Source organism: Rhamphochromis longiceps, linkage group LG3 (genome assembly GCF_057381845.1).
Source record: "Rhamphochromis longiceps isolate RC_006_pf linkage group LG3, R_longiceps_female_GT1.1, whole genome shotgun sequence".
Classification (NCBI taxonomy): domain Eukaryota; kingdom Metazoa; phylum Chordata; class Actinopteri; order Cichliformes; family Cichlidae; genus Rhamphochromis; species Rhamphochromis longiceps.
In genome coordinates, this window is record NC_140559.1 from 12,011,553 (window position 1) to 12,035,130 (window position 23,578).

A 23,578-nucleotide genomic window follows, 5' to 3' on the forward strand; every position below is an offset into this window, starting at 1 on the left:
TCGATGATCACGCTTCAGAAGCTTTGCAATTTTGAGACTGCTGCATCCCTCTGCAAGATATCTCACTATTTTTGACTTTTCTGAGCCTGTCAAGTCCTTCTTTTGACCCATTTTGCCACAGGAAAGGACGTTGCCTAATAATTATGCACACCTGATATAGGGTCTTGATGTCATTAGACCACACCCCTTCTCATTACAGAGATGCACATCACCTAATATGCTTAATTGGTAGTAGGCTTTCGAGCCTATACAGCTTGGAGTAAGACAACATGCATGAAGAGGATGATGTGGACAAAATACTCATTTGCCTAATAATTCGGCACTCCCTGTACTTTGCTGTAACTGCATTTTGGGCCTGCATATGTGACAGTTTGTTACAGAACTATTGCTGATGTTCCAGAAGATAAGTGTGGGCAGGACGGTGACAGGAAGCACCTGGGATGGAGACGAGACAATGTTCATTCAAACTGTGTTAAAAGTCATTGTGGTTTTGATTTGACGTATGCAATATTAAGAATATAATCCACCCACTGTTATCATCTTCAATGCCCTGTACCAACACAGAGCAGAGCAGCTATCTGAACGCTACCCCAACAGAGGTCGATTATCTTGTTAATAATTTCACCTCCTCACTACGTACGACTCTGGATACTGTAGCTCCTGTGAAAACTAAGGTCTCTAATCAGAAGTACCTGACTCCGTGGTATAATTCTCAAACACGTACCCTAAAGCAGATGACTCGTAAGCTGGAGAGGAAATGGCGTGTCACAAATCTAGAGGATCATCATTTAGCCTGGAGAAATAGTTTGCTGCTTTATAAGAAAGCCCTCCGCAAAGCCAGAACATCTTACTATTCATCACTGATTGAAGAAAATAAGAACAACCCCAGGTTTCTCTTCAGCACTGTAGCCAGGCTGACAAAAAGTCAGAGCTCTTTTGAGCCAACCATCCCTTTAACGTTAACTAGTAATGACTTCATGAACTTCTTCACAAATAAAATTTTTATCATTAGAGAAAAAATTACCAATAATCATCCCACAGATGTAATATTATCTACAGCTACTCTTAGTACCATTGATGTTAAGTTAGACTCTTTTTCTCCAATTGATCTTTCTGAGTTAACTTCAATAATTACTTCCTCCAAACCATCAACGTGTCTTTTAGACCCCATTCCTACAAAACTGCTCAAAGAAGTCCTGCCATTAATTAATTCTTCGATCTTAAATATGATCAACCTATCTCTAATGATCGGCTATGTACCACAGGCCTTCAAGCTGGCTGTAGTTAAACCTTTACTCAAAAAGCATCTCTAGACCCAGCAGTCTTAGCTAATTATAGGCCAATCTCCAACTTTCCTTTCATATCAAACATCCTTGAAAGAGTAGTTGTCAAACAGCTAACAGATCATCTGCAGAGGAATGGTTTATTTGAAGAGTTTCAGTCAGGTTTCAGAGCTCATCACAGCACAGAAACAGCTTTAGTGAAGGTTACAAATGATCTTCTTATGGCCTCTGACAGTGGACTCATCTCTGTGCTTGTCCTGCTAGACCTCAGTGCTGCGTTCGATACTGTCGACCATAATATCCTATTAGAGCGATTAGAACATGCTGTAGGTATTACAGGTACTGCGCTGCAGTGGTTTGTATCATATCTATCTAACAGACTCCAGTTTGTGCATGTAAATGGAGAGTCCTCTTCACACACTGAGGTTAATTATGGAGTTCCACAGGGTTCAGTGCTAGGACCGATTCTGTTTACATTATACATGCTTCCCTTAGGCAGCATCATTAGAAGACATAGCATACATTTACACTGCTATGCAGATGACACCCAGCTCTATCTGTCCATGAAGCCAGATAACACACACCAATGAGTTAAACTGCAGGAATGTCTTAAAGACATAAAGACCTGGATGGCCGCTAACTTTCTGCTTCTTAATTCAGATCAAACTGAGGTTATTGTACTCGGCCCTGAAAATCTTAGAAATATGGTATCTAACCAGATTCGTACTCCGGTTGAAAAAGTGCACAGACTTAGTAAAACTTGTAATCTGTAGAGTAAATCATTTGGAAGTGCCACCATCAGGCCGGAGCCTTTCTGTGTTTGCGTGTTCTTCCCATGTTTCCGTGGGTTTAAAGCTTCAGACTCACATGTGCAGCCATCACCTCAGAGATAAACAGCAGCACTGAGTTCGCTCAGTGTTAAATAATGATCACATTAAAATGTTTATCTAACGCTTTGTGCACTAAATCAGCAGATTGATGATTTTCTGCTTTAATCTCGTCTTATTTGTTACAGTTGCTGCATTTTAATTTCATCTTCCTCACAGATTTTAAATTATTTTATCATCATCATCTACTGACGTCTGATTGGAGCAGGCAGCAGTTACAGGGATCATTTCTGCAGAAGAAGAAGAGTCATGTGACATGTGACCATCAGGTCAGAGTCTGCCTTCATACTCACACCTGCTGTGCTGCTGACACTGACAGCAGGCGCTCCTCCCTGTGAGTCTGAGAAGATGAAACTTTGAGGTTGTTCTTCAGAGCTCATGATGTTCAGTCTGTTTAATCAGCACTTTGTTCCTCTAACAGGAACTCGGGTCCCTCCTCTTCCTCCTGTAGATGCTGCAGGTTCACTTCCTGTCTTCACTGAGCTCTGGGATCACAGATTTATGGTTAAAATAACAGGAAGTTAACGTGCCGTGGTAACAGAAGAAGCGTGCCCTGAAAGCTGAATACAAACATATAGCAGGTCACAGCAGTGTGGAGAATATGAAGATGAGCTCAGACACAGTCAAAGATTCTTTTCTATGGATGTTTTTCAGGAGACGTTTGGTCCCTGCAGGAGTTTGAGGCTCAGACCTGAACAGTTCACCTCCTACCTGACGGACAGCGTGGGCTTCAGCTCACACACACCTGTACAGGTACACAGCCTTAAAGACGGAGCTAAGAGATCATCACTGGGATGAAGTGTGTGCTGACGTTCCTGATCAGGCACACAGTGTCTCTGAAATCCATCCTTAGAATCACATCATAAACTCTGTCCTGTTAGGAAATGTTGCTTAAAGACGAGGAGACTAAAGGTCTGCAGACGACACGTAGGAAGAAAAATCCACTTTAGAAGCAGTTTTTACTGCAGAGAAGCAGAGACAGTGAAGGCAGCAGGATCCCTCCTTCATCAATGTTCACAAATATCAGAGAAATGATCTGTCAAACAATGTGATCTGTTTATTGATCAATAGAAATGATTGGACGAACAGCAGTGTGGTTGGAGGAGAAACTACGACTGATGCGGCGATAGAGACGGTTGGAGGAATAAGAGAAGCCGTTGAAAATGATGAGTGTTGTTGTTTTTCTATTGATCTACAGAAAGCTTTGATCCCATCGATCACAGTCAGTTATTGACCACAGTGGAGAAGTGTGGGACCAGCTGTGTGGAAAACAGACGACAATGTGAGCAGATTAACGACACTGTGTCAGGATTTAGAGAGGTCACATGTGCTAGCCCGGGTCCTCTGATTGGTCCACAGCTTTTTCTGCTTTATATTCATGATGTTTGTGATGTTGCTGGTTTGTTCACATGTGTTATTTCTGCAGATGATCCAAACTGATTTAGTTGTGTGATAAAGTTACAGGGTGTGTTGTTGCTGTTGAAAGAAGCTGGAAGTCCTTAAAATGTGCTCTGATGTTAACAAACTGTCCCTTAATATGAAGAAAACCACATTTATGATTTTTATACATCAAAAAGAAACTGAAGGAAAATGTGAAACATTCAAACTGAAAGAGTTTATTTATTTCAGCTGCTGTGATTGATCACAGGTTACCATGGAAACATCAAAGTGGTTATTGAGTGAGTATAAAACAGAGGACTATTAAACTATAAGGCCTGCAGATCATTTGCTGCTCACTTCTACTTCCTCACATGTGTGACTGTGTGGAGCTGTGGGGACGGACTTTAAAACTACAAAAAGATCAATAGAGGTTATTAACGAGGCCGGGTTCTCTGATCACAGCGATCCTCTGTTTCTAAAGTCCCACATGATCACATTTATGATGTGGTTTCTTTTCACATCATGCAAATAAAGTTTAAAGTCTGCGTGTCTCCAGACTGTGTCCACAGTGTTTCAGTGCAGCAGAGTGAATCTGATTTGCTGGCAGCTTTTTGTCCTTTCACTGAACAAAAGGCTCCAACAGAGATGAAATGAAGATGTGTTTCTATCGTTGCTTCATGATGGAATAATGCTGACATCAATATAAAAATGGGACTTTTGGTTGTCGGTGATATTTGTGAGGCTCACACGTGTGAATGTTGTTGTTTTGAGGCTCAGCAGCTTTAATGAGAAGAATGGAGGCCAGGCATATATCAGCACTGCTGCTGCCTGAGCCTGTTCACTCCCTGCTCTGTGTCCACACTGTGGAACACTTTGGTTCTCAGCACGTTTCTCCAAGTCCAACAAACCTCTGTGGACGGCCTTAAATGTACCCGCAGTTCTCTGGATGTTCAGAGCTGAGAGTGTAGAGCAGATCAAACATCACACCAACATCTGTGGCGCTCACCCAGACCCTCAGACATCTGCTCCCTTCAACCGGACAGCTGCAACTGATCCAGGGACTGTCTGCTCCTCCATCACCCCTCTGATACAGAACTCCCCACAAGCTCTGCTGTATGAAGGAAACTATGGACACTATGGAAACAGTGTGACGTACATCAGAAAGAATATCTCAGAGAATATCACTGAACAAACATAATAATACAGAAACAGTAAAATAATCCCTGTAATACCAGATAATGTCCAGTTTAATCAAACATTACTATCAGACAGTAAAGGGGTAAAAACACTGCTCACATCTGGAGCTTCAAAGCAGCTGTTCAGATAAACAGTATGTTCATATGGACCTCCTCTATTCTATTCTATTCTATTCTGTGCTCAGTAACATCGAGCTGTCAGGACTGTCATCATCAGACGGATCAAACTGGCACTTTATGTCTGTGAAGAATCATTGGCTGTATGTCTGTCTCTCAGTCCTCCAGGACATGGTAGACTAAGGAGCTTGGAGTCACAAAATCTCACACCTTGGCTCTTGTGATTAAGCAGAGGATCAAAAGGGGGTACACGGCCCTCTTAGGGACCCTATTTAGGGCTTAAATATCTGGGCCTTTCTCCACCAATTGCTCTCAGAACTGAAGAAGTTTCTCGATGAAACATCTTCAGGAAACTTAAGTAATTCCAGTGGCTTTTCATTTCAAGCTCCTCAGACTAATATAGGCTGTAGTTTTTCTTCCATGGAGCTGGAATGTATTTGATGCTGTTTCTCGGCCTCCTCTGCTCTGTGTACGTCTTTCTTCTCACTGACCGTGTATCAGTAACTGTGTGTGAATATGAGGCTGCTGTTGATGCTGGTCTCTGTAGCATTTCCTCTGAGGATATCTGAGTGCTGCATGTGGTCTGGACACAGCAGCACAGAGATTTCACTGATCTCAAGTTCTTCCTCCAGCAGCCGATGAAAGGAGCATCAAAAAGCAGACGTCACCAGGAGCGACGTGTCGTAAGAATCTCAGAATAAACAGACGTCTGAGCAGCAGAGTGATTCATTCACACACAGCAGCTCAAATATGAGCTCAGGTGAAACATACTGAAGATAAACCTGCGTGCAACATCAAACTGATGCCCCCATCAGATCCCCTCCAGATCTCTCTGTGGCTGAGACCCCCACTCCCACATGTTTCCACTGTGTCCTTCTGAAACATCTTAGACCTCGATGGTCATGTGACCACAGAAGTATTCAGGGAGTCGGCATTTCTCAGACTAAACATCAGCGAACAAACAAAGAAAAGAAGTTTTGCTTAGCTGAATCTTATCACAGAGTCTCGGCTCCTCTTACCTCTCTGGGCTGGTGAGGGCGCACCAAACATCAGCTTCCAAAGAATTCACTGCCTCCTAAAAACTGTTTCAAAAGAGAGAAAGACATCAGGGACAAAGCTGAGGTCAAAGGTCAGAGATAAGGAAATAAGCGAAGATGCAGTGAGCTGGAAAACTTGTGACCAGCCCCGATGTTATTGGACTTACTGCTCCATAAATCTGTTTGGTCCTCGTTTCCAAAAGAAAACAGATTATTAAATAAAACCTCATGAAATCAAATCACTTCTATTCAATGTTTGTTATTTTTTAAGTATTTCTTTATATTTATGAAGGAAACCTTCAGTGATGTCCACCAGTAAAATGCTTTCATGTGTATTTAGCTGTGAGTGCAGACAGACCTGCAGGCCCGTATTTGTGGACATGGTACTCTGCTGATTCTGAAATGTTGTTGCACTGCTCGCCTTAGGCTTAGGCCCCGCCCTGCTGGGTACGGAGCAGCCAGAGCTAATATAACATAATATTGGTGAGAATAGTCTCTGGGTCAGGACGTCCCAACAACATATCCTGAACTACACTGTGGATCTAATGGAGGCCATGGAGGGAGATGCTTTTCTTTCCTGTCTCTCACAGGAGAAGGAGCAGAAACCAGGCGAGGTCAGACTGAACGGGGAGGAGTCACAGCAGACTGTTTGGTTCTGGGAGAAGACGGCCATAATGATCTTTGTTACTGTCACATGAGCTGTACGGCCCAATGAGGGTCATCCTTGGTGTGAGGCAGACTGTTGTGTCACACTGCGCTCCAGTGCTGTGAACTTGTCATTTCAACTGCTGCAGCAAATTAAATCTTTTTAAAGGACAGAAATTTCTCCTGAATTCCTTCTGGAAAAATTGGATTTGACATTGTCCAGCTTAAGCATGGCGCTCTGAAGGAATCTGCACTTAATGCCACCATACTGTATCTCAGCCACTGCCTGTGATTATCTCACAGTCACGCTTTGATCTGCAGACACGATTCATTGTACTACAAATAACCACGGCGAATAGTTCCTCACAGGCTGAAGCGATGCTGGATTTGAAGTCCCTCTGTCCTCTCACAGTCAGTCAGGCTCTGTGGGAGCTGCTGACAGCTTCCTCTGCAGCATCAGGCTAACAGTCAGCTGCTGCCTGAGCCTGCAGACCGGTCAACACTTCAACGCTCAGAAGTCGGTGGATATGTTCCCAACAGTCAGGTCTATCCATGCCTGCTCTCACGCAGGGAACTCCAGGCTTTGTGTGAAAGACGGAGGCAGTGTTTCCTTAGCGTTGCAGTAACTGCACCTCTAAATAAACAAGCCCACTCTGCTGAGAGATGGATGGGTTTCTGGTCTCCAACACAACAATGTTCATGCTGTAGCCACACGTTACTGCTGCGTCAGCGTCCCCTCGCTTCCCTCTCGCCAGTTTCAAAACACCAGGCTGGAGGCTTTAAGATGGGACTGTGTGAGTGACTGGAGGCTTCATCCATCTCCTACATACAGCCTGTGCTCCTTGTTTCCATCTCAGATGTGCTCTTACTCCAGTCCATCTACAACCACCGTGTACCATAGTGAACTCTGCTGCAGGGTCATGTGTGCTGATCTGGAAACCGTCTGTTCCTCTTTCCTCATTTTGACTCTGATTGAATATCACAGCATCTTTACACATCTGTGCTCCAGATGTTTCTACATTTTTATTAATATGAAATATTTGGGAAGCATTTTTATTCCTAAGAAGCAAATTAAAAGTCTGTTATTCACCTCAACACACCGCCTGTGTGTGTGTGTCTGTGTGTAGATCTGCAGTCATTGTTGTGCAGTGAGCTCATGTTCAGTGAAAGGTGCATTTAGCTTTAGGGTCATAGGTCACTCCCAGTGTGACAAACGTTTTGAAGCTTGTGACATGAACGTGCATCAAACTAGACTATGTGGAAATAAACCGAACGCCAGCAGGTCAATGATAAAGTTAAGCCCACTTTAGTAATTAGTTCCCAAAACACAAAAGAACATCAGTAACATTAATAACTAACGCCTAACATTAAGCGCTCACACCTCCAGGTGGTTCAAGGGGACAGTTGGGGGGAAACTGGCCCCAGCAGGGCGCAGCAGCAGCACTCGTGGTTGTGAGATCAGGAAATCCAAAGCGTCCAATCAGGTCCCCACAGTTCATTCCTGGTTCTTTGCCTTTACCTGCTCTCACAAACTAAACACTGTGTTTATATAAGCTGTCCTGTCTGACAGCTTTTCACATCTGAATTATGATCTGAATGTTCTGTTGGAACAAACATGTTTGTCTTTGCAAGACCAGAAACTCTCTGCAGGCTCCTGTTGGTGCTGTTTATCTCTTTATTTATTCATTTCTATTATTATTATTGAGATTATTACTCACAGCACATGTGCAATATAACACTGTGAGAGCTGACAGGCTGGAAACAGGAAGCTCTTTGTGACACTGTGATAAATGAAGCCACAGCTTCAATGAAATGTTGCTCTTATTTTACACTTTGTTTGGAATCATCTGGATTACAGACGTTTTTAAATCAATCTAAACTCTGTGTGTTACTTAAGTAAAGTTTTATTTGTATAGCACCTTTCAAGACAAAAATCACAAAGTGCTTCACAGAAAAGCTAAAACAGAAAAGCAGAAATGAACCAAAAGCAAGTTTAAAAAGATTTTAGCTGCTTGTTGAATGAAACCACTGAGTCCACAGATCTCCGGCTCAAAGGAGTCCAGAGTCTGGGGGCCACAGTCACAGACGCTCTATCGCCTTTGAAACAACTTGAACTTCAACAACATGAAGGTAAACGTTTGTTTGTCAGATTTGACTCTTTCTAAAAGTTCATTGTTCAGCTGTTAAATTAAAGTGTGATCATCAAAAACATGGTTCAGCTTTCAGTGAGTCACATTCAGTGAGTGCAGCCAAACATGATGGCAGACTGCCACAGATCACTGCTGAGGAAAGAGGAGGCGTTCAGCTTCCTCATAGTTTCACACCTGCATGAAGCAGCCTGACAGCTTCAAATCACTGTGTCAGCTGATCACTTCCTGTCCTGTGATTGGCTGGCTGGACTTCATCCTGCTTGCAGGGATTTGAACACTGTGGACGTCCAGTTCAGTGAAGAGTTAAATCCATGGAGCAAAGATCAGCAGAGGGTTAGAGATGAGTTTGTGCAGGGATCATAAGGGCTCAGAGTCCTGTGGAGTTTTTATGATGAAAATATAGACGGAGATTAAAGAAACACATTTTCACTGTTTGTCAGAAAGATTCATAAAGGATCATAAATGAAAAAGCTCCAGTGAGTCCAGGGCCCTTCTTGTGCTGCTCTGAACCCAGAAGAACGATAATACAAATCAGATCAAACTGATTGATCAGCCATCAGAGGAGTCGGATCAATGGAGCTGCTTCTGTTCCCGATGTCCCCTGTTTGATCCTGGACCTGAACTCTCCCTGCAGAGACAAGACAGTCACACACACACACACACACACACACACACACACACACACACACACACACACACACACACACACACACACACACACACACACACACACACACACACATTCTCGTTCAACCATTTTAGTGAGGACATTCATTGACATAATGCTTTCCCTAACCCTAACCATCAAAGAGGAATGCCTAACCCTTAACCTAAACCTAATCATAACCTGACACTGAAACCGCATTTTGAACCTTAAAAATGCCCTCAAACTTGTGAGGTCCTGAAATGCATGTGGTGTAGATTAGATTATAGCCAATCTTTTATAAACCACCATCTCCCTCTGGATGCAGTTAATAAGGTGTGACAATAGTTTAATATTACTAAAAAGACAGCAGAGGAAGCTGACTGGTTTCCTCAAACTTGTGAGGACCGGTGTGTATGTCCTCACAAGTATCTTAGAATGCAAATTCCGGTCCTCACAAAGATGTCTAAACAGGAACACACACACACACAAGCAAACGCAAACCAACAAACCTTTGACTTTAAGCAGCACTGTTTTCCCTCTCCAGATCTTCCCATAGACTACACATCTGTATTCTCCACTGTCTCTCTCGGTGGGGTGTTTCAGGGTCAGACTGAGGTCTCCAGTTTTCAGCAGGTCTTCATTCATCTTCGTTCGGTCTCTGTAATCCTGGTCCTGTTTGTCAGGCTGGTCAGAGCCGTTCTTGTATACATGGAGTGTCTTTTTTGGGTTATAGCGTACCCACTCCACTTCAGCATCTTCAGGCAGGTTCTGTGATGTTTTGAAGGGCAGCTGGACAGACTCCACCCCCTTCTCCACCTCCACCTGACAGTCTGAGAGGACAACAAACACAACATGAGCTGTGCAAAGTGTGATTGGTGTTCACAGAGCAGCCTCCTTCAGGCAGAGAAACAGCTCATGGAGAGAAATAACTCCATCCATACATGCATTTTCTTCTGATTACCCGGGGTTGGGTCACAGGGGCAACAGTCTAAGCAGAGAAGCCCAGACCTCCCTCTCCTCGGCCACCTCCTACAGCTTTTCCAGGGGAACACCAAGGTGCTCTCACGCCAGCTGAGAGATATCATCCCTGTAGCGTGTCCTGGGTCTGCCCCGAGGCCTCCTCCTGTTTGGACATGGCTGGAACACTTCAAATGTCTTGATGCATTCATCCAGGTAGATAAATCCCAAAAGCTTGATTCTGTTCATCTGGACGTAGTGTTTTCAGTGGGAGAAACGTTTCGTCATCATCCAAGTGACTTCTTCAGTCTCAGCTGACTGCAGGTTTCAATCTAGTAAACAGTACATTTGTACAATGACTGAAACCAGCCCACTGAAGGAACAATGGGCTGGGAGGTCAGTTCCTTGATCATTAGTATGCAAATTCTCATGACCACTGATCAAAGACCACTGATCAATGGCCATGAGCACCATTCACAGAGAGTTGGGGAATGGCTGCAATCACAGCATGTAAGATGGTGACAGATGTACCCTTAGGCCCCTCCTCGATTCAGAGATGGTCTTTCCCTTTTCACGTAAATGGACTCCTTGACTCCGCCCTCAAACCAGCGTCCCTCCCTGTCCAGGATGTTACATCCTCATCATTGAAAGAGTGTCCACTGGCCTGTAGGTGTGAACAGACTGCAGAGTCCTGGCCTGACGAGGTGGCTCTGCTGTGTTGTGCCATCCTCTTAGCCAGAGGTTGTTTGGTTTCCCCGATGTATAAATCCTGCCAATCCTCCTGCACTTACCAGCGCACACTATGTTACTCTGTTTGTGTCGGGGACCCGATCCTTGGGGTGGACCAGTTTGTGGCGCAGCGTGTTTTGGGGTTTGAAAGCCACAGAGACCCGGTGTTTAGAGAAAATGCATCTCAACTGCTCCGATACTCCTGACACGTACGGGATCACTACAGGTTTTCACTTGGGCAGCGGTTGTCCTTCTCTCCTGGATCAGCTGGAGCTTTCTTTAGGAGCCTTCCCAGCTTTGACAAAAGTCCAGCTGGGGTAAACACGTTTACTCAGGGCCTTCTTGATGTTCTTCTGCTTCCTGGCCGCTGTGTCAGTGGGGATGGTGTTCGCTCTGTGTTGTAGCGTCCTGATGACACCCAGTTTGTGCTCCAGTGGATGATGAGAGTCAAACCTTAGATACTGATCCGTATGATTAGGTTTATGGTACACTTTAACTTTTAAATGTCCCCCATTACCTATATTAGCTTGTGCTTTTTCCAGAGAGAACATACACAAGATTTTCAAATTATATTTTTATGATCAGTAAACATTTTTCTAGTTTTCCATTGGTTGACATGGAAAGTAGAGTTGAATTTAACTGTTTTTTCCATCACTCATCATTTTCACTCTTATTACTCTTTCACTTCACAATAAAAGTCTCATATTTATTTGACAACATCCAAATAACTGGATCAAAGTGTTTGAATGATCTCAGAAGCTTTAGAACCAATGCTATTTATACATTCACACTGATTTGGACTAAACTAACAAAACTATTGATTTGATCCAAACTCAAATCATGCCAGAGGCTTTTATTTCGAAGTTGTTACCATGTCAACTCCATTTTTCATGGTCTTCTTAGTCTGTTCATTTAAACACACAGTTGCTCTGCCTGACATTTTTGGCTTTTTGATAAAAACATCAAAGAATTTATTTTATTTGAAGAAACTGAAAATAGATTCAAATTAAAAGCTTTTAGAGAACAAACTCCTGCATGACCTCTGACCTTTGACTTGTATCTACAGCACTGACCTCTGACTTTCAGCTTCACTTGTTTCTTCAACAGGTTATTTCCCTCCCTGCTGTACACGGTGCAGATGTAGGTGTCTCCATCTGTGGGGTATTTCAGGGTCAGACTGAGGTCTCCAGTTCTCAGCAGGTCTTCATTCATCTTTGTTCGGTCATCCAGGAGGTTACTTTTGTTTGGATACACATGAACCTCCATCAGTTCAGGGTCAGAGTGAGTCCACTCCACTCTGGTGTCCTGAGGCAGGTCAGCTGTAGTTTTGCAGGGCAGAATGACAGACTCTGAGCCTTCCTCCACCTCCACCTCCTCCTGCTGGTCTGAGAGGACAATAAATCACAGTAACAGGTGTAGAAGCAGCAGCAGTCACATCTACAGTCCTGTCCAAAATAAACTCATCATAACTGATGAGTTTATTTTGTCAGAAAAGCACAAGAAGATTATTAAAAAAGCTTTAAAACCCTTTTTTGTCTGTTTCAGTAAAACTCAAGTTCACAGTAATGTTTTACAGTATTTGAGATTAAATTAAAAGTCAGTTTTATATATTACATATTAATCTGTTTAATATGGCACCACTAATCTTACTTATTATACTGTAAGGTAGACACCCAGCAACATTAAAGATAACTTAAAGATGATCCGTTACAAATAGAACTTGGTGACTGTGGGAAGGAAAAACTGCCTTTTAACAGAAAGAGACTCCAACACAAGGTGGGAGATGGGGGAGGAGAAAGAGAAAAGGAGAGCACAGAGAGAAAAAACTAAACTAAAACAGACTTTACTTACATGTAGCAGCTTCATATAAACAGCCATGGAGTGAAAACAGGTAAGTGAAAAAGTCATGCTCAGTGCAGGTCTGCACTAGCCTGAGCCTATTGCAGCCTAACTAAGGGAGGATTCAGGGTCACCTGATCCAGCCCTAACTATATGCTTTAGCAAAAATAAAAGTCTTAAGCCTAATCTTGAAAGTATAGAGGCTCTTTTGCTCATCTTCCTGGATGGCTTCATTAAACCTTTGTTTGATTTTAAGGCAGCTTATTTTCCTCAGGTCAAGGAATAGGACACAAAAGGGATTTTATAATTTAGCCTATTCAGAGCAGGTTTTTCAGGTATTTCAGGTGGATGCATCACTCCTCTGAAATTTACAAAATCCTCTGAAACATATTGGGGCATGTTGAGAAATGTGTTGAGAAAAAAAAAAATTAACTGCCAAATATTTCCACTTTGAATCAGTCAGCAACAAAGTGAAGGTGTGGTATGGACTGGTATTATTAAAGATGAGCTAGTTGGACCTTTTTGGATCTAAACTCTGTGTGTATGTAACTATATGTGTAACATGTAAAAACGTAAATTCTCCACACTAGAAGGACATACATATACCAGCCCTACAGCTTATGCTGTTTAAGCATTCAAATTATTGATGATTCACTTCATGAGGACACCACTGCTCTAAAAACCGAGGCTGGAGAATAACCTGAAAATGTCTTTCTCTTTCTTTTACGCCCAAATCTTTTGCCCTACATATACAGGGAGTGCAGAATTATTAGGCAAATGAGTATTTTGTCCACATCATCCTCTTCCTGCATGTTGTCTTACTCCAAGCTGTATAGGCTCGAAAGCCTACTACCAATTAAGCATATTAGGTGATGTGCATCTCTGTAATGAGAAGGGGTGTGGTCTAATGACATCAACACCCTATATCAGGTGTGCATAATTATTAGGCAACGTCCTTTCCTTTGGCAAAATGGGTCAAAAGAAGGACTTGACAGGCTCAGAAAAGTCAAAAATAGTGAGATATCTTGCAGAGGGATGCAGCAGTCTCAAAATTGCAAAGCTTCTGAAGCGTGATCATCGAACAATCAAGTGTTTCATTCAAAATAGTCAACAGGGTCGCAAGAAGCGTGTGGAAAAACCAAGGAGCAAAATAACTGCCCATGAACTGAGAAAAGTCAAGCGTGCAGCTGCCAAGATGCCACTTGCCACCAGTTTGGCCATATTTCAGAGCTGCAACATCACTGGAGTGCCCAAAAGCACAAGGTGTGCAATACTCAGAGACATGGCCAAGGTAAGAAAGGCTGAAAGACGACCACCACTGAACAAGACACACAAGCTGAAACGTCAAGACTTGGCCAAGAAATATCTCAAGACTGGTTTTTCTAAGGTTTTATGGACTGATGAAATGAGAGTGAGTCTTGATGGGCCAGATGGATGGGCCCGTGGCTGGATTGGTAAAGGGCAGAGAGCTCCAGTCCCACTCAGACGGCAGCAAGGTGGAGGTGGAGTACTGGTTTGGGCTGGTATCATCAAAGATGAGCTTGTGGGGCCTTTTCGGGTTGAGGATGGAGTCAAGCTCAACTCCCAGTCCTACTGCCAGTTTCTGGAAGACACCTTCTTCAAGCAGTGGTACAGGAAGAAGTCTGCATCCTTCAAGAAAAACATGATTTCCATGCAGGACAATGCTCCATCACACGCGTCCAAGTACTCCACAGCGTGGCTGCAAGAAAGGGTATAAAAGAAGAAAAACTAATGACATGGCCTCCTTGTTCACCTGATCTGAACCCCATTGAGAACCTGTGGTCCATCATCAAATGTGAGATTTACAAGGAGGGAAAACAGTACACCTCTCTGAACAGTGTCTGGGAGGCTGTGGTTGCTGCTGCACGCAATGTTGATGGTGAACAGATCAAAACACTGACAGAATCCATGGATGGCAGGCTTTTGAGTGTCCTTGCAAAGAAAGGTGGCTATATTGGTCGCTGATTTGTTTTTGTTTTGTTTTTGAATGTCAGAAATGTATATTTGTGAATGTGGAGATGTTATATTGGTTTCACTGGTAAAAATAAATAATTGAAATGGGTATATATTTGTTTTTTGTTAAGTTGCCTAATAATTATGCACAGTAATAGTCACCTGCACACACAGATATCCCCCTAAAACAGCTAAAACTAACAACAAACTAAAAACTACTTCCAAAAACATTCAGCTTTGATATTAATGAGTTTTTTGGGTTCATTGAGAACATGGTTGTTGTTCAGTAATAACATTATTCCTCAAAAATACAACTTGCCTAATAACTCTGCACTCCCTGTAGTTCCCTCTGTGTGTCAGTATGACTCTGAGCCACAAAGATTGTGTCTTGTAACATGGGATGTGATGTCAAAATTATCACACAACACCTGCATCACAAACAACGTGGTGAGCACAAAAATAGCCTATGGAAGAAGACACAAGGTGCTTTTTAAAATTGTCAAGTAATAACCACACAGAGCCCACCTGTGAGACTGAACGTGTGTGTCAGTATTTGTAAACACTGTTAGGTGAGGACGTGCATACACGTATGTATGTTTTGTAGGAGGGGTGCCTACAAGCTGCCACCAATCAGAATTTATAGATTCACACTGAGCATATTTCAGGTCATTTGCTCTCATACAGAAGTACTTCTTCATTTTGATGAGTTTCAGCTCAAAGTTGTGCTTTTTTGTGTTTTGTTTTGAAAAATTAAATTTCAGCAAATGATGTTTAGGTTCTCAGTTTAGGCACTGTTCCGGCTTTATCTAGTGTATTTTTTCATTTTTTTATATAGTCTTGGTTTTTTACACTTAAACTAGCTGATATTTTGGTAATCTTATGCAGTTAAGCACATTCAGCAATTTCAGCTTTGAATATTTCGAATATTTTTGAGCATTTCAGGCGAAGTTTTACAATTTTCAGCATCCACATTGTATATTTGCTAGGAAAATGCTTTTTCCAGGTAACTCTGCACTCCCCTCACTCTTACCTGAACTGTACTATGATTTACACATTTCACTAATCCTCACATGGACATAGGCAGTGGTTCCATACTTGAGTCTCATTCACAGTAACTGAATAAAGCTTCTCCTGCAGTTTGTAGAACTAAAAGGTCACTATTTATAGAAATCAGTTTCATTGCAGCTCCTCCAGTTTAAGTTTGTGCAACTTCACAACTGTCACGGGCCAAATGGCCCGTATAAGATGTGGACCCAAAAGCACATCTTGTGCACAATAGGCAGAGAAACGACTTTATTTAACTTTTAGTGTTTTAATTGTTAAAGCAAGGCAGGGAGTGAGCATCACAGAAGTGCCCACAGTGTTCCGCTGGCCTATACCACTCAAAACATACACAGACCTACACGGAGGTACGGCAAGCGGATTAGGACAAAATACCAAACTAACAGCAGGTTATCTACACCCTCCCTCTGTGTCTTGGATCAGAGTCATCTGCCACCTGTTGGCCTTCTGCCTGTACTGCATCTGCACCATCCTGCTCCTGTCCATCTGCTGCAGCAGGAGCTCAGGTACAGACTCAGGCAGATTCTCACAGAAACACTTTGATCGCATCACCTGATGTCTCCACTCTGCCCACAGGTAACAAACATGCTGTCTCCATGGAGACGCTCCTGCGTGACGCGGAGTATGATGACATTGTTGCTGATGTCACCACTCAGCATGTCTTCTACGCTGATGGATCCTCTGAGGAATCTGAAAGTGTTCAAAGCCGTAAACTCTGTTCACTGATCAATCAATAAGCTGTCAAATTCATTTCTGAAGTATTGAATCAAAGTGTAAAAACATGAATCCGACTAATTTATATTCACACCTGTTTGTTTCTGTGATGTTTTTGCTTTAACCTGATCCAACCACAATAAAAGATTCAAACATCAAAAACGTGTGATTGAGACGAGCTGCACAGGACTAAAGGGGAACATCATCAGGAAACTGCACTCATAACACACTAAGATAACCTATAATAGCAACAGCATGGAAACATCCACAGACCAACCAGGAGAGAGCACACAGAGCAGGACTGATCTCATTGGCTGGACGCTCGCTTCTATTTAAATCTAATGACAGCAGCTGCGTCACACCTGAACACGACACTTCTGCTCTCGTGATCTACAACTGTGACTTTAACGTCAGCGACACCAACATCTGACATTATTGTAACGACATGTTTCATTATGTCATCGTTTACAAGCTGCAGAGCAAACACGCTGAGGAGTCAGAGGTCAAAGGTCAGTGGTTTGATTCTCCTGTGAGCAGAGAGAGGATCTGAAAGTGCAGCAGGAAGTGTTGATCAGGAAGCTTTGGACAGTTTCAGATAATGATGACTTTTTAACATTTCATGAATTTATTAAGAAAGAAATGAATCACAAACCAGGTCTTTATGTGAACTAGTGGATTTGTGTCATCTGGCTTTTGGATCAGTACAGCTGGTTATCATCTGCATAGCAATGAACAAAAGTAGTGTTTTCTAATAATACTGCCTGAAGGAAGTATGTACAATGTGAAAAGTTACTGGTCCCAGCACAGAACCCTGAGGAACTCTGTGACAAGCATTTATTGATGAAAACCATCATAAAATGGGGAAAACCAAGGGTATAATTAAATTAAAATAAATAAAAAAAGAAACACTGACACTGATCAAACACACAACGAGTCACAGAGTCAGGTTTGTGTTCCTGTCAGGCTGAAAACAAAGCTCTGCAATGATCCAGCCTTTGCCAAACTCTCTGATAGATGCAGTACTGTGAGGCTCCACCAACAGCACACAGGGACACCCAATGGGATCAAAGGGAAGTGATGAAAGGGAAGCTGAAAGCGTCTGACGCAGTCAGTCAGCATCCAGACATCATGAAGGCTGCAGCTGCGTCTCTGCTCCTGCTCGGTGAGTCCCACCTTCATTCTTTCACTCTCACTGCAGCAGAGTCTGACCTTTGACCTCTGACTGTCACATCGTCCTGTTTGTAGCAGCTGCTTGATCCAAATATGCGATTCAGAGCGAGTCAGTCATCATAAAGGATGTAATGTCAGAGTTTATGTGGATAACATGAGCCAGTCCGTGTGGGAGTATTTCATCATGACAGGACGAGGACACTGTGTCACACTCAGTGACCATCATTTACGTGCTGTCACTTCCTAAAGGTAGAACACCTGTGATTGGTGCTTTTGGACTGCACCGACTCTTTCTCATAGTTCTGGTAAGAGCTGAAGGTAGGACTCCTGTTTGTGTGTGTGTGTGCACACAGGAACTGGGACCATCGTCCTACTTTGAGCTGTCTGTAGATGTTTGTGTCCACAGAACAGCTGTCTGCTGTTACAATGAGCTCAGTCGTCTCTCTTTACTGTATTTCACTGATGGAACAGGAACTGTTCTTCACCATGATATACTCAGGCTGTGTCAGTCGCTGACCTCTGATGCTCTGTGACCCGTAATCCTCAGTGACCTCTGCCCTCCTGTTGCAGGTGTGCGTTTGCTGCTGCTGTCTGCACGGACTGTTTCTGCAGGTGAGTAGATGGAAGTGCGGCTTCATCAAACCTGTTTTTGTTTGGCCTTTTTAAGCTTTATCTTTATTGTTTAAAATAATTAAGCTATTAGACAGTTTCTTTAAGTTAATGAAAAAATAACTTTTCTTTTTGGCATGAATGCTAGTTAGCTAACAGGAAGTTGTGCTCCACAAACTGAGAGAACAATTTCCTGCAGACTGATTCTTTGCTGATTTAGAATACATTTGCACAATAATTGCAAAAGACAGCCAAAGAAAAAATTAAGTTATTTTATTTACATTTAGCTTTGACTCAAACTCAGAATACGAATATCTGACGATGTGTCAGAGGCATGTGTGGTCCTTTAAAATCTGCCTGTGCCTCAAAACTACGTACTGATTGTGTCATGAACCGAAGTTCCGCACACAAGCTGGACCCAGAAGCAGAACCACACACACACCAGGGTATGAGAGAATAAAAATAAATTTTATTACAACTGAAGGTGTCCCGGGAGGGTAGCAGGGAAAAAACGCGTGGAACCAGGAAAAACCGAAGGACCGGGAGGTGAGTCGCACAGGAACGCCGAGAGCGGGGCTGTGGGAGGCTGCAAAAAAAGAGAAAAAGATTATTGGGGTGCGGGGAAAAGGCAGCATACGAAGGGAGGTGGAGTATGCGTCTTACGGTGATATGGGGCCGAGGGAACCAGAGGGGGGCTCCAAAAGGGTCGAGGCGGCGGGTGCTGATCGCGATCCAAATCTCAGACGGGCAGGTGGACAGGCAGGTGGCTCATAACACGCCGAGTTGTGATCTGAGTGCACAGGGCAGAGTCGTGTTAGTTCAGATGGATAAGTTTTCATAAGGGCTTTCCCGCAGGTGTACGTTACCGCTGAGAGACGACTACGGACTGGCGTGGAGCAGCAGGTAGGGCAGGATTAAATAGTCCACCTGGTGATCGCCTGGGATGGGATGCAGGTGTTGGGTTAGCAGCCATGCCCACAGGCGTGGGCATCCCATCAGCACCCCGGACGCCGGCCGTGGACCATGACAGATTGTACTGATTTTTAATTTTTAATGGTCTTTAAAAGTATTATTAGAAAAAGTACTTAAACAAAGCTCTTCCACTCTTATGCTGATGACACATACACATTTTTGACAGTTATAATTGATGATTTACAGATTTTATGTTTTTATAGTCTTTAATACTAACTGTCGAAACATTAATGGCCACAGAGGTTATTTTTATTGACACACTTTAGTTCCATCTCTGGTTAACTGAGCCATGCTTTATGTGTGTTGGTACATTTCTCACTATATTTTGAACTAAATGAGGTAAAAACCGTGCTGCACCAGTTGCAGGCGTGACAGAGTGGCTTGGCCAACCCCCATTAAAAGGGAGTTGGAGTATTCGAAGCGTGAGGTGACAAAGCATGGATCACAGTTTCCAAGTTCATGCCTGGACAGAAAGGGCTTTAGCTTCGATCTGACGTGATAGAATGAAGATTTCACCGCCATGTGGCCATCAAAACTAAGTGCAGTGTCGATTTTTACCCCAAGATTAGTAACAGAGCTCTTCAAGCGAGGGCTCAGAGCAGCAAAGTGAACATTTGGGATACCAGAAGAACGATTGGGACTGAATAAAATTGCTTCCACTGTTTGTTCATAAAAATGTAAAACATTTTGAGCCATCCATGATTTAACTTTGCTAAGACAAGCAGGAGTCCAATCGATGAGCTATCAGAGTGATTGAAAGGTAGATCAAGCTGGCAATCATCAGCATATAGATGAAATGAAATTTCATGTTTTCAGAAAATCACACCAAGTGGCAGGAGATACAATGAAAACAGTAGTAAAGTGTTCCTGGGTGAGATGTGGACATGCCAGGAACACCCAGGAGATGCTCTGGAGGCATCCTGGTCAGATTCCCAAACCAATGAACAGAATCTGTGACAAAGGGCAGCCCTGGCAGAGTCCAAGACCCACTGGGAACAAGTTCCACTTATTGCCAGCTATGAGGACCAAGGTCTTGTAACGGTTTTATGAGGATCTAATGATCCATAGCAATGGGCTCGACTAGTGGACGGACTCTGCTTCCACCACCCTGCCTTATACAGCACTAACTAATACACACTCTAACTAATACACACTCTAACTAATACACACTCTAACTAATACACACTCTAACTAATACACACACTAAGCAGAATGGTATTCTGACAGTTGGCATGGTGGTGGAGGTTTGGCACCATCACCAAACACCACGAAGGTCAAGAGTTTGAGTCTTGTTAGATTAACTGACAGTGATGTCTCTGTTATGGACTGCCAACCTGTCCATGATGATCACTGACAGCTGGTGTAAGCATCCTGGGTTCACTGTGAAGAAAATGGATGGATATTTATTCAGAACAAACCAAATACTAAACAGCAGTATGTGAAAACAACATCACCTCAACAGAAATTCAGTTTTGCCAACTAAATAGACAAAGAAGATAGAAATAAAAGTTTTTCCTCAAAGTGGATTCTTTGTTATCATTATTTATAAAGGGATATGATGGTAGTCCACCTCTCCCTTAAAATCAGGGTAAACATTTTGTAGGTCTCCCAGGTTTCAAGGATGTTCCTTAGAGGGCAAGCCAAATTTCTGGATGAGAACTTTGAAATAAGTGGCAATCTTCTTCATGTGTCGTCCTCTTCGTCTTCTATTGGCTGCTGCTTTAGCTGGTTCCACAGGAGGTCATCTGCCTCCATCTCATCCTATCCCAGCATCCTCCTCGGTCACACCAACCCTCTGCACGTCCTCCTTCAAGACATCCATGAACCTACTCTTTGGGTTTCTTCTTTTTCCCCTGGCATCTCCATAGTTACCATCCCACACCTATCAGTTGTAGTCAGTCATGCCAAGTAAAGAGTTAATTGGTCTGCATCCTGTCAAATTCAAATTACCATGGCAACCATGCTCATGTGAGCTGGCTGCACATTTGGATTCTGGTTTTGATGCAGGTCGGTGTGAAGTTTGATGATCATCGTGACGCTGGTCCTCTCCTCTTTGGTGGTGATTATCTGTCTGTCTGTCCTCCAGTGTCTCTGTCTGTCAGTCCAAACCTTCAGCAGGTCTTCAGAGGATCTTCTTCAGTGTCTCTGAGTTGTGTTGATGATGGACAGACAGCTGATGGATGGACAGTGAAGATGACCAGCGGAGGTCCCACTGAGGACTGTGGAGCAGCTGAGATGAGTGGAAGTTTGTGCGTTTTGGATCGTAACTCGTCCTACGGTGGAACCTTCTGGTGTGAAAGCTCATCTGGACAGCAGAGCGATGAAGTGTCCATCACTGTTTCAGGTACAGTGAGATGTTCCAGCTGTGTCTCTGTCTCTGTGTGACTCCAATCTGATGGTGGAAGTCTGTCTCTGTTTACCTGCTATTTAGAAAAAGGTGTGATCCTGGTGATCCCTGCACTTCCTGTAAGACCAGGAAGTGATGTTACTCTGCAATGCAAGAAGAAGAGTGGTGAAACAGTTCCATCTTTTTTCTTCATGAATGGACGTCTCCTTGGGTCTAAAGCAGAACACGTTATCCCTAATGTCAGGCACTCTGATGAAGGTCTCTACTGGTGCGCTTCTAACACATTTGGATCATCTCCTCAGAGCTTTCTGAGGGTCCGAGGTCAGAACACTGACATAACTCTGTGTTTAAAGACCTGACCTGCTGAGCTGACTCATTAACCTGTTTCATCATGTCTCCTGCAGGGTCTCCTATAAATACTCTCAGAAAGTCCGTCCCTCCACCTCCAGTTTCTGAGGCCAGTTCTTCTCTGTCCACTCTTCCTCCTCTCACCAACTCCTCCCCCCCTTCTTCTCCCTCTGTGTCTCGGATCAGAGTCATCTGCCACCTGTTGGCCTTCTGCCCGTCCTGCATCTGCACCATCCTGCTCCTGTCCATCTGCTGCAGCAGGAGCTCAGGTACAAACTCAGGCAGATACTCACAGAAACACTTTGATCACGTCAGCACTGTCCTGATTTCTCCACTCTGCCCACAGGTAACAAACATGCTGTCTCCATGGAGACGCCATTGGATGTTGACGAGCATGATGACACCACTGAGCATTATGTTTGAGCGGACGGATCCTCTGATAGAATTAAATGTTTCTAAAGCTGAAAACTCTGAAGTCCTCACTCTGAGTTTCTCAATCAGAACCTGATCTGTTCACTGATCAATCAATAACCCTCAAACTACTGATGAATTACTGAATTATTGGATGAAAGCTTTGTTTGACATTGTTAGCATCTTCAAACATTGAAATCTCTGCGCACCTCTCTCAAGTTATTTACTGCATTTCATTTATTTACCACTGGTTCCCAACCTTTGGGAGCCACGGCACATATTTCACATTAGAAAAATCACACCACCAACAAAAATATCACAGAAAGTACACTCAACAAAAATATAAACGCAACACCTTTGTTACTGCTCCCATTCCCCATGGGATGGACGTAGAGACCTAAAATTCATTCCAGATACACAATATAACCATCCCTCCCAAACAGTGGTCACAAATCAGTCCAAATGTGTGGTAGTGGGCACATCTGCTATATTGAGATAATCCATCCCACCTCACAGGTGTGCCACATCAGGATGCTGATCTGACATCATGAGTAGTGCACAGGTGTACCTCAGACTGCCCACAACAAAAGGCCACCCTGGAATGTGCAGTTTTGTCTCACAGCAAAATGCCACAGATGCCACAAGCAATGAGGGAGCGTGCAATTGGCATGCTGACAGCAGGAATGTCAACCAGATCTGTCGCCCGTGCATTGAATGTTCATTTCTCAACCATAAGCCGTCTCCACAGGCGTTTCAGAGAATATGGCAGCACATCCAACCGGCCTCACAACCGCAGACCTCGTGTAACCACACCAGCCCAGGACCTCCACATCCAGCAGGTTCACCTCCAAGATCGTCTGAGACCAGCCACCCAGACAGCTGCTGGAACAATTGGTTTGCACAACCAAACAATTTCTGCACAAACTGTCAGAAACCGTCTCAGGGACGCTCAACTGCATGCCCGTCGTCCTCATCGGGGTCTTGACCTGACTCCAGCTCGTCGCCGTAACAGACTTGTGTGGGCAAATGCTCACATTCGATGGCGTCTGGCACGTTGGAGAGGTGTGCGCTTCACGGATGAATCATGGTTCACATTGTTCAGGGC

General features: G+C 43.5%; 2 protein-coding genes across 2 annotated transcripts in view; one reads left to right on the forward strand and one right to left on the reverse strand.

Annotated features, from left to right (window-relative positions):
- Window positions 1–9,231: 9,231 nt before the first annotated feature.
- Window positions 9,232–23,578, reverse strand: part of LOC146672933 (uncharacterized) — a 405,352-nt gene continuing 391,005 nt past the window's right edge. The window contains exons 7-8 of the mRNA XM_085401516.1: window positions 9,851–10,171; window positions 9,232–9,323 (exon numbers count right to left, since the gene is read on the reverse strand). Coding sequence (XP_085257642.1) covers window positions 9,232–9,323; window positions 9,851–10,171 — 413 coding nt within the window. The remainder of the gene's footprint in view (window positions 9,324–9,850; window positions 10,172–23,578) is intronic.
- Window positions 17,745–22,717, forward strand: LOC146672934 (uncharacterized). The gene is made up of 6 exons (XM_085401590.1): window positions 17,745–17,778; window positions 18,357–18,398; window positions 21,454–21,711; window positions 21,799–22,035; window positions 22,119–22,331; window positions 22,409–22,717. The coding sequence occupies exons 1-6, from the start codon at window positions 17,745–17,747 to the stop codon at window positions 22,483–22,485; spliced, it is 861 nt and encodes a 286-aa protein (XP_085257716.1). The 3' UTR covers window positions 22,486–22,717.

Bases quoted from the DNA above. Each gene is read 5' to 3' on its own strand.
- LOC146672934 (XM_085401590.1), top strand. From the start codon at position 17,745: ATGAAGGCTGCAGCTGCGTCTCTGCTCCTGCTCG. The intron at 21,712-21,798 runs GTACAGTGAGAT...CCTGCTATTTAG, and splicing joins AGTGTCCATCACTGTTTCAG to AAAAAGGTGTGATCCTGGTG. The intron at 22,036-22,118 runs GTCAGAACACTG...TGTCTCCTGCAG, and splicing joins GAGCTTTCTGAGGGTCCGAG to GGTCTCCTATAAATACTCTC.